The sequence below is a fragment of the Hesperophylax consimilis genome, chromosome 8 (assembly GCF_061612785.1).
Source record: "Hesperophylax consimilis isolate HC1 chromosome 8, BYU_Hcon_1.0, whole genome shotgun sequence".
Taxonomy (NCBI): domain Eukaryota; kingdom Metazoa; phylum Arthropoda; class Insecta; order Trichoptera; family Limnephilidae; genus Hesperophylax; species Hesperophylax consimilis.
This window is the reverse complement of record NC_142843.1, coordinates 4,599,930-4,613,510: the sequence shown is the minus strand read 5'-3', so window position 1 is coordinate 4,613,510 and position 13,581 is coordinate 4,599,930. Positions and strand designations below refer to the sequence as shown.

The following is a 13,581-nucleotide window of genomic DNA, read 5'->3' as shown; positions in this document are numbered from 1 at the left end:
TATGTAGTATTGTTTTACTGTCACTGTAACATGTTTTACTAACATTGTTTCATATTTAGTTTATCAGTTTAACATTAATTCATGCTTCAAAAATTTTGCATATAATTTTCGATAGCTCACTATGTACAATTTGTTCTTATAATCCACGTAAAAGTCGAGCTGGGGGTAAAACCAAATAAAATAAAATAATTTTAAGTAAGGAACTTTACCATCGATTTGGATAAGAACATATTTAGTATCAACGAAGCTGCCTTTAAAAAGCACGCTCTGTAGCTACTAATATAAGAATTAAACTTGTATTAAATACCTCAAAGTGCAATAAATTATCATTTACACATAACAAAAATAAAATTTCCTTTGATTATACATTAAACGACACATATCAAAGAAGTAGAATCTATCAGAGACCTTGGGGTAATACTGGATGTGAAATTAAACTTCATTCAACACACTAATGCAATCATCAACAAAGCCAACAAAATGCTAGGATTTATAATACGTTTAACGAAACCTTTCCGCAACCCTAAGACTCTATATTCCCTTTACACAGCGTTCATCCGTCCCCACCTAGAACACTGCACACCGATCTGGACTCCTTTTTACCAAGCTCACATTGAAAGAATCGAAAGAATTCACAAAAAATTTTTTAAACACATTAATTATAAACAAAACTTACATTTCTTAAATTAATTTCGATTCTATTAATTACCACAACTTCAACTTCCTTCATACACGACGTTTGATTTTTGACCAAATCTTATTATTTAAAATTCTTAACAATGGCCTCGACTCACCAGAGCTAACCAATTTAATAAATATTCATATTCCAACAAGATCAACACGGCAATCCCATTTGTTTCATTTACCTACATATAGAACTAACTTTAGAAAAAATTCACCAATTCCACGTATATGTGCCCAATATAATACAAAATTTCAAAACATAGACATTTTTAGCAATACACTTCACAAATATCGATTAGAAGTAACACGTACGATCGAAAATTAATACAATAGTATGAATTGTATCCAGAGCATCTCCTATCCTCATCCTAAATTCCTATTCCTCCCCTCCTCACCTATAATATATTTATATATATATATATATTTTTTTTTTTATGCAATAAAACTCCATCTCCAATCAATTCTAATATAGGAGACTTTTTTGGCTTGACTATAATTAACATATATATATTTATATTTGCTCTGTTAAAGCTGTTTGTCTCTCTACAAAAAAAAAAAAATAAATATAGTTGTTTCCTTTTTTATATTTATGTAATTCTTATTTACGAATTGATTTTAAAAAATTAACAATTTTTTAATGTTTTTTAAATAATAAATTGAATAATGTAACTTTGATAAAAAGATTATCATTATTTTACATGGTTACTTGACAAAAAATCCCAACTGCTGAAACCAGTGTCTATGACATCCAAAACTAGATTTGAAATTTATGCTGGAATACATGATATAATCTGGAGCCAGTTGGACAACGGCATTGGAATTTGGAATGTTGTGAGGCTGAAGGGTGTGAAGAAGGAAAGGAGATGGGGAAGAGAAAGGCTGACAAGTGCCTGGTTATTCAGATCTAGTAACCAAACATGGTTAAAGCCATTTCAAGCAACTTATGATTATGAATGGTGGTCTTACACTGAGGCGATGCCAAAAGTACCTACCATGCTGAAATGGCTGTTTTGTTACAAAACGCAGCTTAATTGCGTTAGGTTAAGTACATATAATCTAATACTACCGCTGAGAGTCTGTTTTATTCTCTATTTCTGTTATATGTAATTATGTATTGTTTCACTGCACTTCTATTAACAACTGTATCACTTGCAATAATACTTTTGTGTACACATTACTTCTGTAAGTTATTACTAATATTCTCCTGCTTATAATCTGATGTACCTATCATTCTATTGTAAAAGCCATTTTATGGCGTTTAAATAAATAAATATGCATTGTTTATTTATTTATTTACTAAGACATACAAAGTACAATAAGATACAGTTAAGGATTTTTTTTTCGTTATTACATAGTTGTAGTACCCATTACGTATGTCAATAAAATATCATTATGTCATTTCGCCTGAGATTGTTATAAAAGGAAGAAAGTGTGTGGAGAGAAAAAAATAAATTGAAATCAAGAATTGTAATATGCTCACGAATTGTAATTGACTGTTAATACATAGAAGTTTTGAAAAATAAAGTGAAAATATTTTTGAAATATGTCATGCTAAGAAATTTAATAAGTTAGTTTTGTATGTATGTAAGATGTCTAAATGTAGTAATTTTTCGTAGTGGGTGTAAGTTGTGATTGCGCGAGTAATAATTATGAGAATGATGGCATGATTGGATCGGAAACGGTATGCTGTAGTACCTAAACATTATCGTATATATCATAAGGTAAGACCTTTATATTTTTAGTTTCATAATTGTATTTATTTTTGTTTCAGCCCACAAGAAGACTCCCCTTCCGAAGAAGTTGCAAGGCCCACTTACATTGACCAGTCTTTTGTAAAGTTCATTACTGAAAACTTGCTGGCATACACGGAAATATTTCAGATGATTGTACCGAGGTTCCTTCGGCTTGATTTGACAGCCTACAAAAATGCTGTGATGTTATTTAGACTGACCAAGGTAATTAATTACTAATTGCTGTTGTGACTCCGTCAATAATTTATTTTTTTTAAGTATATTTTATTTAGTTATCAAATTTAACATTTTATATCGAGTGTACATCTATTCTCAAACAACTATAAAAATATTCTATTACTTACGTAGTAATATTTAGAATTCAGACATAACCCACGAAAAACTGCAAGACTTTTGGCTTCCTTAATATTTAAAGGGAGTTTATTGAACATTTTGAAACCTTTACAATAAATTTGTTTTGTGTTGGCGATAAATTTGTCTTAGGAACCCTAAAATTGTTGGAGCTCCTCGTAGGATAGCCATGGACTTCACTAAATACTAACACTTTTTGACATATAATCTGGTAACATTTTATTTTTTTAACTTGTATATAAATACTAGGGTATTATAGACCAAATGTTGCCATACACTTAAAATATTGAGTTGGCGTTGCATTGTTTTTATCTTAGTATATCTACTACAGCACAATATATATCTCATATCTCTGTTCTGAATTATTTCCATTCTTTTAACTTGTGTTTTATTGCTCAAAAAATGACACTTGTGTGGGATGCTACAGTGGTGTTGTAGACCAATTTCCTTGTTTTAAAGTCTAATTTTCCCCTTATCCTACATAAGAAGTTAACTTGTGCGATAGTTCAGGTGAGATGCTACAGTGGTGTTGTAGACCAATTTCCTTGTTTTAATGTCTAATTTTCCCCTTATCCTACATAAGAAGTTAACTTGTGCGATAGTTCAGGTGAGATGCTACAGTGGTGTTGTAGACCAATTCCTTGTTTTAAGGTCTAATTTTCCCCTTATCCTACATAAGAAGTTAACTTGTGCGATAGTTCAGGTGAGATGCTACAGTGGTGTTGTAGACCAATTCCTTGTTTTAAGGTCTAATTTTCCCCTTATCCTACATAAGAAGTTAACTTGTGCGATAGTTCAGGTGAGATGCTACAGTGGTGTTGTAGACCAATTTCCTTGTTTTAAAGTCTAATTTTCCCCTTATCCTACATAAGAAGTTATCTTGTGCGATAGTTCAAGTGAGATGCTACAGTGGTGTTGTAGACCAATTTTCTTGTTTTAAGGTCTATTTTCCCCTCATCCTACTGAAGAAGTTTGTTATGGATAAAGAATCTCAAGTATTTTATTTCTTCTACTTCGTCAATATTTTGACCGTCTATGTTTAGAGTAATAATTCCCTTTTGTTTTTTACCTAATACCATCTGTCTGTGACTCCGGTTCAATAAACTCTAGAACTCTAATTTGATGCTGTGAATTTATGTGTCATTTTCAAAATTTGAAGTTCATTATTATAGTTTATTTTAATTGCCATTTTCAAAATTGAAACTGATTTATCAAGAATTCAGAATATCTGTGATTTTTCACGGGTCTTCGCTGGTTCTGCAATATATGTATATGTAAAACGCTATTCACTTAATTTATTACTAAGTACAAATCACTTTTATGTAATAATTTCTTAAACTGATTTTCAAATTAATCTCCATGTAATAGTAATCAATCTATCTTGAAAAAGGTTAAATTTGTTAATGTTGAGATGTACTTTTTTATGCTCCAAAAGCGAGAACTTCTGTTTATCAGTTTAAAGATACCTGCCTTGACCATTAACATTTTTAACATTACTAACAAACAGTTTAGCCACTATCTTTTGACTCTTGTCACACAATAGTCATGAAGCTCTGCCCATGACCCTTGTATATTTCTGCTTTGTTTCATTTTTATATATAACTTTCTGTTACAACTAGCTGAAGTCTCCGACTTTATTCGGATTTTACTCACAGTTTTTCGAAATCAGAATTATACAGTTATTTTCCTCTTATTTTGAACATCAAATGTGCAAAATTTCATCAAGCAGTATCAAAATTCTGCTTTAAGGGTGAGAAAAGAGAATGGTAGTGATTTTTTTTAAATCTCACACAGACAAACAGTGACTTTCCTCTTATTTTGACAGTAAAGTGTGCAAAATTTTTATCAATTTCGAAATAAAACTATTGATTTGTTAAAAATCAAATCCACGTCGCCCACCACAAACACTCTTAAAGAAGAGTGGGCTATCTTCTATTTATATTTCAATCTTCTTAGATCTTTCCAAAGCCTTTGATACAATATCACACAGTAAATTAATAAACAAACTTGAACAAATCGGTATTACGGGAAACGAACTTAACTTTTTTTAAAGTTACCTTAATGAGCGCAAGCAAAAAGTTAAAATAAATAACATACTTAGCAACACTTGTTCATCTAACTACGGTATACCACAAGGTAGTATATTAGGTCCGTCTTTGTTCCTGTTGTATATTAACGACTTATGCAACATTAATATTCAGGGGAAAATCGTTAGTTTTGCCGATGACACCGTCTTACTGTTTGAAGCTGACACTTGGCTAGCTGTCTACAAAAAAGCTGAAACGGACATAAGCATGGTAAAAAAATGGTTGGATATAAACACGCTCACACTGAACACCGAGAAAACTAAATATGTCACACCAAGTATTAATATTACTGGTCAACCTCCTGACGATGCCTCCATCAGAATACACTCGTGTTTGAATTCCGATGAATGTTGTCAGTGCCCCTACATTAAGCGCTCTACTCAGATGAAGTACCTCGGCCTCACCATTGATCCATATCTCAAATGGAACCTTCATACTCAAATAATTGCAGACAAAATAAGAAAAACCATGCACTTTTTTAGAATCATACGAAACTTTCTCGGCTTTCAACACCTGAAAATGATTTATTTTGCAGTCTGCCAATCTATTATTGAGTATGGTATCATAGCATGGGGAGGTGGCACTTCATCTGCACTAGACCCAATCATAAAGGCTCAGAAAACAATTTTAAAAATAATTCTAAGGCTACCTATAATTACAGACTCGAATCTAATTTTTAATATTATGAATGTGTTTGATGTTCGGCAGCTATATGCAAAAACTATCCTAACTCATCTATACTCAAATATACATAATTACTACGTAAAAAGTTCAAATACACCATGTACACGCAGCAACAACAAAATCTTACTACAAATTCCGATAACACATACTACGTTTGGTCAACGAAACTTTAAATACTTTGCGACAAGACTCTACAACATTCTTCCAGACAGCATAAAACAATGTGATTCACAAAAAAATTTTAAAGATAATGTAAAAATTTGGATTAAAAATAAGAATAGGGCCTTTACCGGTGCATTCACCCAAATTCGCAGTTATTGAAGTCACCACATTATTGAGCGAATACTTCTGAATACAAGTATAGGTATGTTCAATGGTATTAGGAACTAACACGAAAAATTCTGCCTCAACACAGGCTAGCCTAGTGAGGCGGTATTTGAGAAATCACAACTGTACTTTTATTTTCTATTTACCTTCACAATATTATGTTTGTATTAATAGTTCTTCATTTTTGTTAATTTTATAACCTTAAATATAAAAGTTACAAATCAATGTACACCATAATAAGTATGTATAGTTGTAATGTGTAAACTTTCCTAAATAAAGATATTATTATTATTATCTTTATATCAAGATCTATCTTCTATTTATATCTTTATATCAAGATAGATCTATATATAGAAGATAGATCTTTATATAAAGATATAAATAGAAGATAGATTGTAGCATAATATGTGTTGGTATTTTTGTAAATAAATACACATATTATGTGCCTACTTGTTTCTACTATTTGATAAGTAGCAAGTAAATATGTTTTAAACCATTTTTTTCTATTTTACTCCACCTTTTTTTTGTTCTCCGCCTGTTATCCCCATAATATATTGTTGAAATCCATTTTATTAAGATTGCGATAAATAAATAAATTATTTTTTTTTACGATTACGTTAATGTTTTCTTTAAGGTGTTCTCGCAAGCCAACCTCGTACAGTTACTGACCGAGATAGAGAAGTCTCTAACCCTGGAACTGGAACCCGCGGTCGCCAACTGTAACACCTCCTACCTGACCCAATACCGGGGAGATCCTTCACAGTCCTACTTCCAGCCCTGCAGTCCGGGAATATACGACAGATCTGCAGCCATGGAGAGGTTTGTGTTTCTAACATGCATATTTAACGATGGATCGATACATAACAACTACAATTGAGCACTTGTGCATAAAATACCGTTGTGTGAAAATATTCTGAGATATTGGTTGTTAAACATTTCATTTGACTGCAGTGAGCATTTCTTCGGCTTACTGTCAGAAGTAATTACATATATAACTATCGAAATGTTGAATCTGAGATAATCAACTTTAATGTTTCAGCTACTTTTTAATCAGTTATATGAGTCGTATAATTTCTATACCCGCTATATCAACTTTCATTGATTTGGAGAAAACCGCAAAAAAAACTGTCACATCTCTAGCGTACATAAGTAATTGCATTACAATTTTTTATATAATGAATTGGAGTAATAAAATTTCGAAATGCATTTATTTTTCTATATATGTCTAGCAATAATTAAGTAATTTCGATAAATAAAATGGATAAAGCCGATTTTGATACTCACTTCGTGATATAGAGGCTTTTGAAAGTCAACTGAGCCGACATGGCGGGTTTAGAAACACACGCGTAGATTATTTTGACACACGAGCGTGGCGTCAGAGCGGCGGCCATTTTGTATTTTGGAAAAATAACTGCTTGTGATTGGTTGAATCCGATATAGCGCGTTTTGATAGTAACTTTCTGTATGATATAGCGGATTTGGTTTCTCACTCGCATTTTTAACATGGTTTTTGGTCGTGATAAGGAGGGTTTTGAAACTCAATTTTAGGCTCCTCTTGTTGCTCGCAAAAATGTGAACAAGATGTCATACACAGATCATTTTGTCAAAAAATCGGATATAGCGGCTATAGAAATTATAGGATTCATATATAATAACTTATTTAACCCCTCCGAAAATCGCCATGTAAGCACTTTAACTGTCTTTAACGAAATGACATTTTACGAAAACTTTTTGTTATTACCGCTTCACAATTAAAGCTCTATAAATGAAACATTTCTGAACGTAGCCGAATGGTAAAAACTGTTTTAGAAAAGTTACAAAATAAGCTTTCAAATTATTATATTACAAATAAATATTAGCATTTTTAAATATTAAAATTTAGAACGCAAACATTAAAAATAGGTTAAAAATGACTCACGTCATGTTTTTAGGTGAAAAAGGTACTAAAATCACAGATTATGTAAACAAAAATATTTATTCTATTGTATATATGTGTAATAGACACTTTTATCACCTCATTTTTTTATCATTTCATATAAAAATATTTTATAAAAATTTAATATGTGAAGCGCGCGGCGCTACCGGCAGACATTTTGCGCGGGTAAAAATGTTGTGTCAATTATGCGACTGTCAGCAGATTCCTGTTTTGTATTTCCATAGACAACTTGGTAGTGATGTGTAGCTTGATCTATAATCGACCTTTTAGTTTTTGTTTGAGGGATGTAACTAAAATAATAACGGAGTAAGAACGATTTCTATGGAGAGACACGCGTTGACGTGTAAACACGCTTATTGTACTTGACTGCTATCGTTATTTTATCGTGTATATCTGCTTACGTTGCTGACCGGTTAAATGCACTTTTATTCAACAACAACAACTGCTTTTAAGTGGGCAGTCAACTTTTTGTTTTATTCGTATTAATCGGGAAAGTAAAATAAAAACTTCACTTAGTGACTTTTTGCAAACATCATGTACCAACGAGTGGTATTATTTTTTGCCTCGAGTAGTGACGTTTTAGTGATTTTTAGGCACATTTTATATGCATTTCTGCAGATTATACCACTTTCAAAAGTCATTAAAGTATGTTAGTGATTTTTTATTAACAATCATTAGTATTATATGCACTTATAAGTATTAACCTCTCAGACAAAGACTTTTATTTACTATGTGTTCCTTTGAGAACTGTCAAAACGTGATACTTTTTGTGTTATTTACGAGTTTTGCTAAAAGCTTCATAACTCACGTTTTGGGAAACGTAGCCTCATTCTAAAAAATGTTTTGGAAAGATTATGAAATCCACTATCGCATTGTGTTGTTATACGTAAATATTTGCGTTTCTAAATATACATTTTATGAAAACGTCAAAAATATGTAAAAATCGCTTACCATTATTTCAAAGCCGTGAAAAATGTACTTTTTTCTGAGTATCATAAAGAAATAACACTTTATATATTGAAGAAATATAATTAAAAACTATTAGTCACCTCAAAATATTAACCGTCCAAACTAAAATATTTTTAATAAATTATTTATAAACGCAATAAATTATGAACGAACAAGATGACAGATTCAATCGGCTTAGATAATGCACCTCTACGTTCCATAGATATTCTTGAATACAGACGCGTAGCGTTATTCATTATCGATACTCTGTTTTTTAAATCATGGCAATCCGTATACTAGTGATGGAAATAAATCGATTTTTGTAAAATCTCGCGCGTTTACGTGAAAAGACTTTCTTATGTCTTGACCGCTATTATCATATTTACGTCTTTTGACGTTCTAATGTTCTGAGTGGTTAAGATGCTCAATTAGTTATAAACAATGTGTTTTTCGATGTAATGACCTGTTTACTGTATAAATCATGACAAAATAGGTATTTTAAAATAAAACTATAACTTAGTTGTTTTACACCTTTATTGTTTTGTTTTAAATTATAATGTCACATCACAAAGTATCTGCTTCATATGAACAAACAAATTGTATATTTTCATTAATTTCAGTTTCAACACCAGTGGTCAGATGCCTGCTTCCCAATCCTTCAACACAAACATGCGTCCGGGAGCGGGGTTCAAGGAAGCAGGGGCATCTTCCTACAGCGCCCTGTTCCTCGGGGCCGGCCGCTTCATGGCGCGAGACCTCATGTTCCACGCGCAGCAAGCGCAGGTGCAGGTCAAAGTCATCATTCAAACCAGCAAAGATAGACTGGCTGCCCAGAGAAAAGGTCAGAAAAGATTCAATTTATCTTACTAATAGATAGTATATTCCGAAGTCGACTGTTCTGTTCTGCCAACTAGTCAGTCAAGTCAATTTAACAGTCCCTTCTCAACACGCTAGGCATAAGGACGTATTTCAATGTCGCTGTTCACAAATTATGCAGCAAACACTCCGATTCCTCGCTTACATACTAACAACCATTGCAACATACATACAATACATGCAAACGAATGTACAAATAATATAGACATTTATCAATGTTTAAAACATACCTGAACAATTTTTTTTATGTCTAAACAATATTTCTGTTAAATTTAGATTATTATCATTTTAATTTCACCCAACTATAAATCATTTTAATAATGTAAGTAATTATTTTATACAACCATTGTTTATTACTACTAAACCTTTTGTAAAAATACGCAGACTTTAAAAGAGTAAATGAATGAAATAAATAATAATAAAAATTGGATAATTTATACAGGGTGTATCGGCAAGTACCCGACAAACTTTAACCAGCTATTCCTTAGCACATTTGGAGTAAAAAATCTTATGGGCACTTTGCTGAGATTCCTCTACCTGAGGGAGTATGGCTACTACCCGTGGCTCTATCCTACTGACTTTCTCTTGGGCATGCTCGGTATGAACCATCTACGGGTCAGAAGAGATGTGCATATTGTATCACACTTCTTCAAACTGATTCGTGGATGGTTTGAAAATCCGACTATCATGGAGAGTATTAGTCTCTATGTTCCTGATGGTTATCTCCATCACCGACAGCATAGACTGTTTTATCTCCCGGCCTGCAGGACCAACTTGCCTGCAGGTCATGCCGGTGGGGAGAGCAGTCTTGCTGTTGAACAGAATTAATTCGGATATCGACATATTTAGCATCGGTGAAGCTGCCTTTAAAAAGCAAGCTCTATTGATGCTGGTATAGTTTATACACCGCTATTATGTAATACCATTTTACAAATGTACTTAAAAACGAAATAAAATGTAATTTTGTAATGTTTTTAAAGGAATAAACAAATTGAAATTGAAATTGAAATAAGATTTTTTACTCCAAATATGCTAAGGAATAGCTGGTTAAAGTTTGTCGGGTACGTGCCGATACACCCTGTATAGTGCCGTTTTTGTGTAAAATTAACTCAAAGGCTCTGTAACACAAGAGAAGATGAATAATGTAGATAACAGAAGAAACAATGAAGATGGGCCATGAACCATGAAACCGTAAGCACAAAAGTGTTGCCAACATTGTTAACTCATATTCATACTACTGCGAATCGCATCTAAGCACAGTAGCGCCCCAATACGTCAGTGTTGTTTGATCATTGCTCGGCGACAGTCAGCACACTTCCATGTCATATCTCCCATAATCGAGGCAAATTCAGTGAGTTACTATCAAATCTGCTACGGATTCATTGCCGGCACACTATGGGTACAAACGTCAGAAATCCGTTAATTAGGTTAATGTTATAATGAAGCTAAAAGTGCATAGTTAATAACAGGCATTCTTTTTGTTGATTGCAGGATTCTTGGGTGCCATATCCTACTGGCTTATGGGGGATTGTGAGTCAAGTGATGAAGTACCTTTAGAAGAGATGCAGAAAGTACCGGGCTATCTCAACTCGTCCATCACTCAGCTGGCTGAACTATTCTCAGTAACTAACATCTATATTACATCTTGATAGGCTAATTATTACCTGCTTCTGTGCTGAACCAAGTGACTTCCGATGCTGTTGAATGGCTGGATACCCTCACCATCCCTCCACCAGCTCTTTTTTCTCCACCAACGCTTTGACCTCCATCAACTGTTTTTTCTCCACCAACGCTTTGACCTCCATCAACTCTTTGACCTCCACCAACTCATTGACCTCTATCAACTCATTGACCTCCGCCAACTGTTTGACCTCCACCAACTCTTTGACCTCCACCAACTGTTTTTTCTCCACCAACGCTTTGACCTCCATCAACTCTTTGACCTCCACCAACTCATTGACCTCTATCAACTCATTGACCTCCACTTACTCATTGAACTCCACCAACTATTTGAACTCCACCAACTATTTGAACTCCACCAACTATTTGACCTCCAACAACTCATTGAACTCCACTAACTATTTGACCTACACTAACTATTTGACCTCCACCAACTCATTGAACTCGACTAACTATTTGACCTCCACCAACTATTTGACCTCCACCAACTCATTGAACTCCACCAACTATTTGATCTCAACTCTCCTCCACCATAGGAAGAAGAAGATAGGTTAATAGGAAATTACTGCCATTAGTGCACCTGGGAATTTTCCCTCATTATAAATTCATCAAGTTCAAGAATTTATTTATTTTAATAAGAAAATTATTCTAAGTGAGGTTGGTGAAAATTTATAATAATAGTTAGTAACAACAATAAAATTTGTTTTTTTTGCTATCTCCAAAAATAAAAAAGTTATGAGCTTTCAAAGTGAACTAGAGTAAAATGTATACAGGCACTGCTGAAGTACTGCTGTGCCAGTCATTGTATGTACTGTGACAACACGTCCTTATCGGGCGGTCGCAAATATTTGTTGCGCAGATTGAAGATTTGTTTGGTGTTGAAATTAAACTATGTAATATTTTATAATAGGTTTATTCTGTTGCCGGGATAAACCAGCCGTGAATAAATTTTAACAATATTTTACTATTCCACACAAGAAATTAATCACAACAGAAAAAACGAGACTATTTAAGTTTTCGCGGCGCGAATTGATTAAGTTATCTTGATTAGCGTGTTAAAAATACTTATAAGTATTAGATTGACTGTCATGCGCGCGTCGCTGCCTTTTATATGTTGCCGTCGGTTACGCCTAAGATTGTAGCTGTCGCCCAGTACCTGCAGGAATAGCACGGTAGTTTCTAGTACCGTCCGACTTGACCTCTAGGCAACGGCCGAAGTATCCTGTAGGTTCTACGATGGCCTAGGTACCGTAGCATCTTAGCGCTTGGTACTATGTACTACAGTAGTACCCGACACCGTCCGACTCGAGTAGTGGCGTACCACTACATATTTAACACATTGTTTGCGGGAGACGCTTAAAAGCGTCTTTTGCGTACTGTTGGTAGAGAGCGGGAGACGCTTAAAAGCGTTTTTCGTATTTGTACACTATTGGTAAAGCGCGGGAGACGCCAAAATGCGTTGTAGGTTCACTTAGAGTAACAATATATTACGAGTAACGTATGATGTTGGTTACTCTGTGAAGTAAAAATTATGCGTCAGCTCTCGTGACACGTGTACTAGGTACCTGGCAATTCGTGGAATTGGGTCGGGTGACCGGCCGACTGTGGTCATAAAACATGCACTTGAAATAAAATAACTGTAAGATAAATGTTTCATTTTTTTTAAATCTTTATATTTCATCAGTGTTAAAGCGATATTGTTTCGTTCAAGACGTTCTATATTTTCTTTTCTGTCTACATTCCGCTTTAAAAATTTCGTACAAAGTATTTGTGTGCTGTGCTCGAAAATTTATTTGTTACATAATAAAGGGATATTTTTTCATGAAAAATACTCTATAAAATGGACTACGGTAATGATAATTGATTACAATAAATATATGAAAGGCATTGACCTAGCAGACCAATATCTTTCGTATTATTCTATTTTACGAAAAACCACTAAATGGACAAAAAGGCTAGCGATGTATATAATAAATTGTGCATTATTCAACACATTTGTTGTGTACAACTCCGTAAAAGAAAGGAAAATAAAATATAAACAATTTTTTAAGGAAATCGTAGAGCACTGGGTGGCTGATCAGATTTCGTCAGATAATAGTCAAGACCCGGAACCAACACCATCAACATCTGGTATCCGAAAAAAATCTTCAAAATCTGATCCTCCAGGAAGACTATCGATGGATATGCGAAAACATATATTGGAAAAGATTGAAGGCCCTGGTAAAAATAAGAATCTGCGAAAGCGATGTCGTGTGTG

General features: G+C 33.6%; 1 protein-coding gene across 1 annotated transcript in view; it reads left to right on the top strand.

Moving 5' to 3' along the window:
* LOC149421452 (sphingomyelin phosphodiesterase 4) overlaps positions 1-13,581 on the top strand; it is a 35,685-nt gene that overhangs the window by 16,816 nt on the left and 5,288 nt on the right. The window contains exons 7-10 of the mRNA XM_089634400.1: positions 2,456-2,639; positions 6,519-6,703; positions 9,389-9,609; positions 11,136-11,266. Coding sequence (XP_089490526.1) covers positions 2,456-2,639; positions 6,519-6,703; positions 9,389-9,609; positions 11,136-11,266 — 721 coding nt within the window. The remainder of the gene's footprint in view (positions 1-2,455; positions 2,640-6,518; positions 6,704-9,388; positions 9,610-11,135; positions 11,267-13,581) is intronic.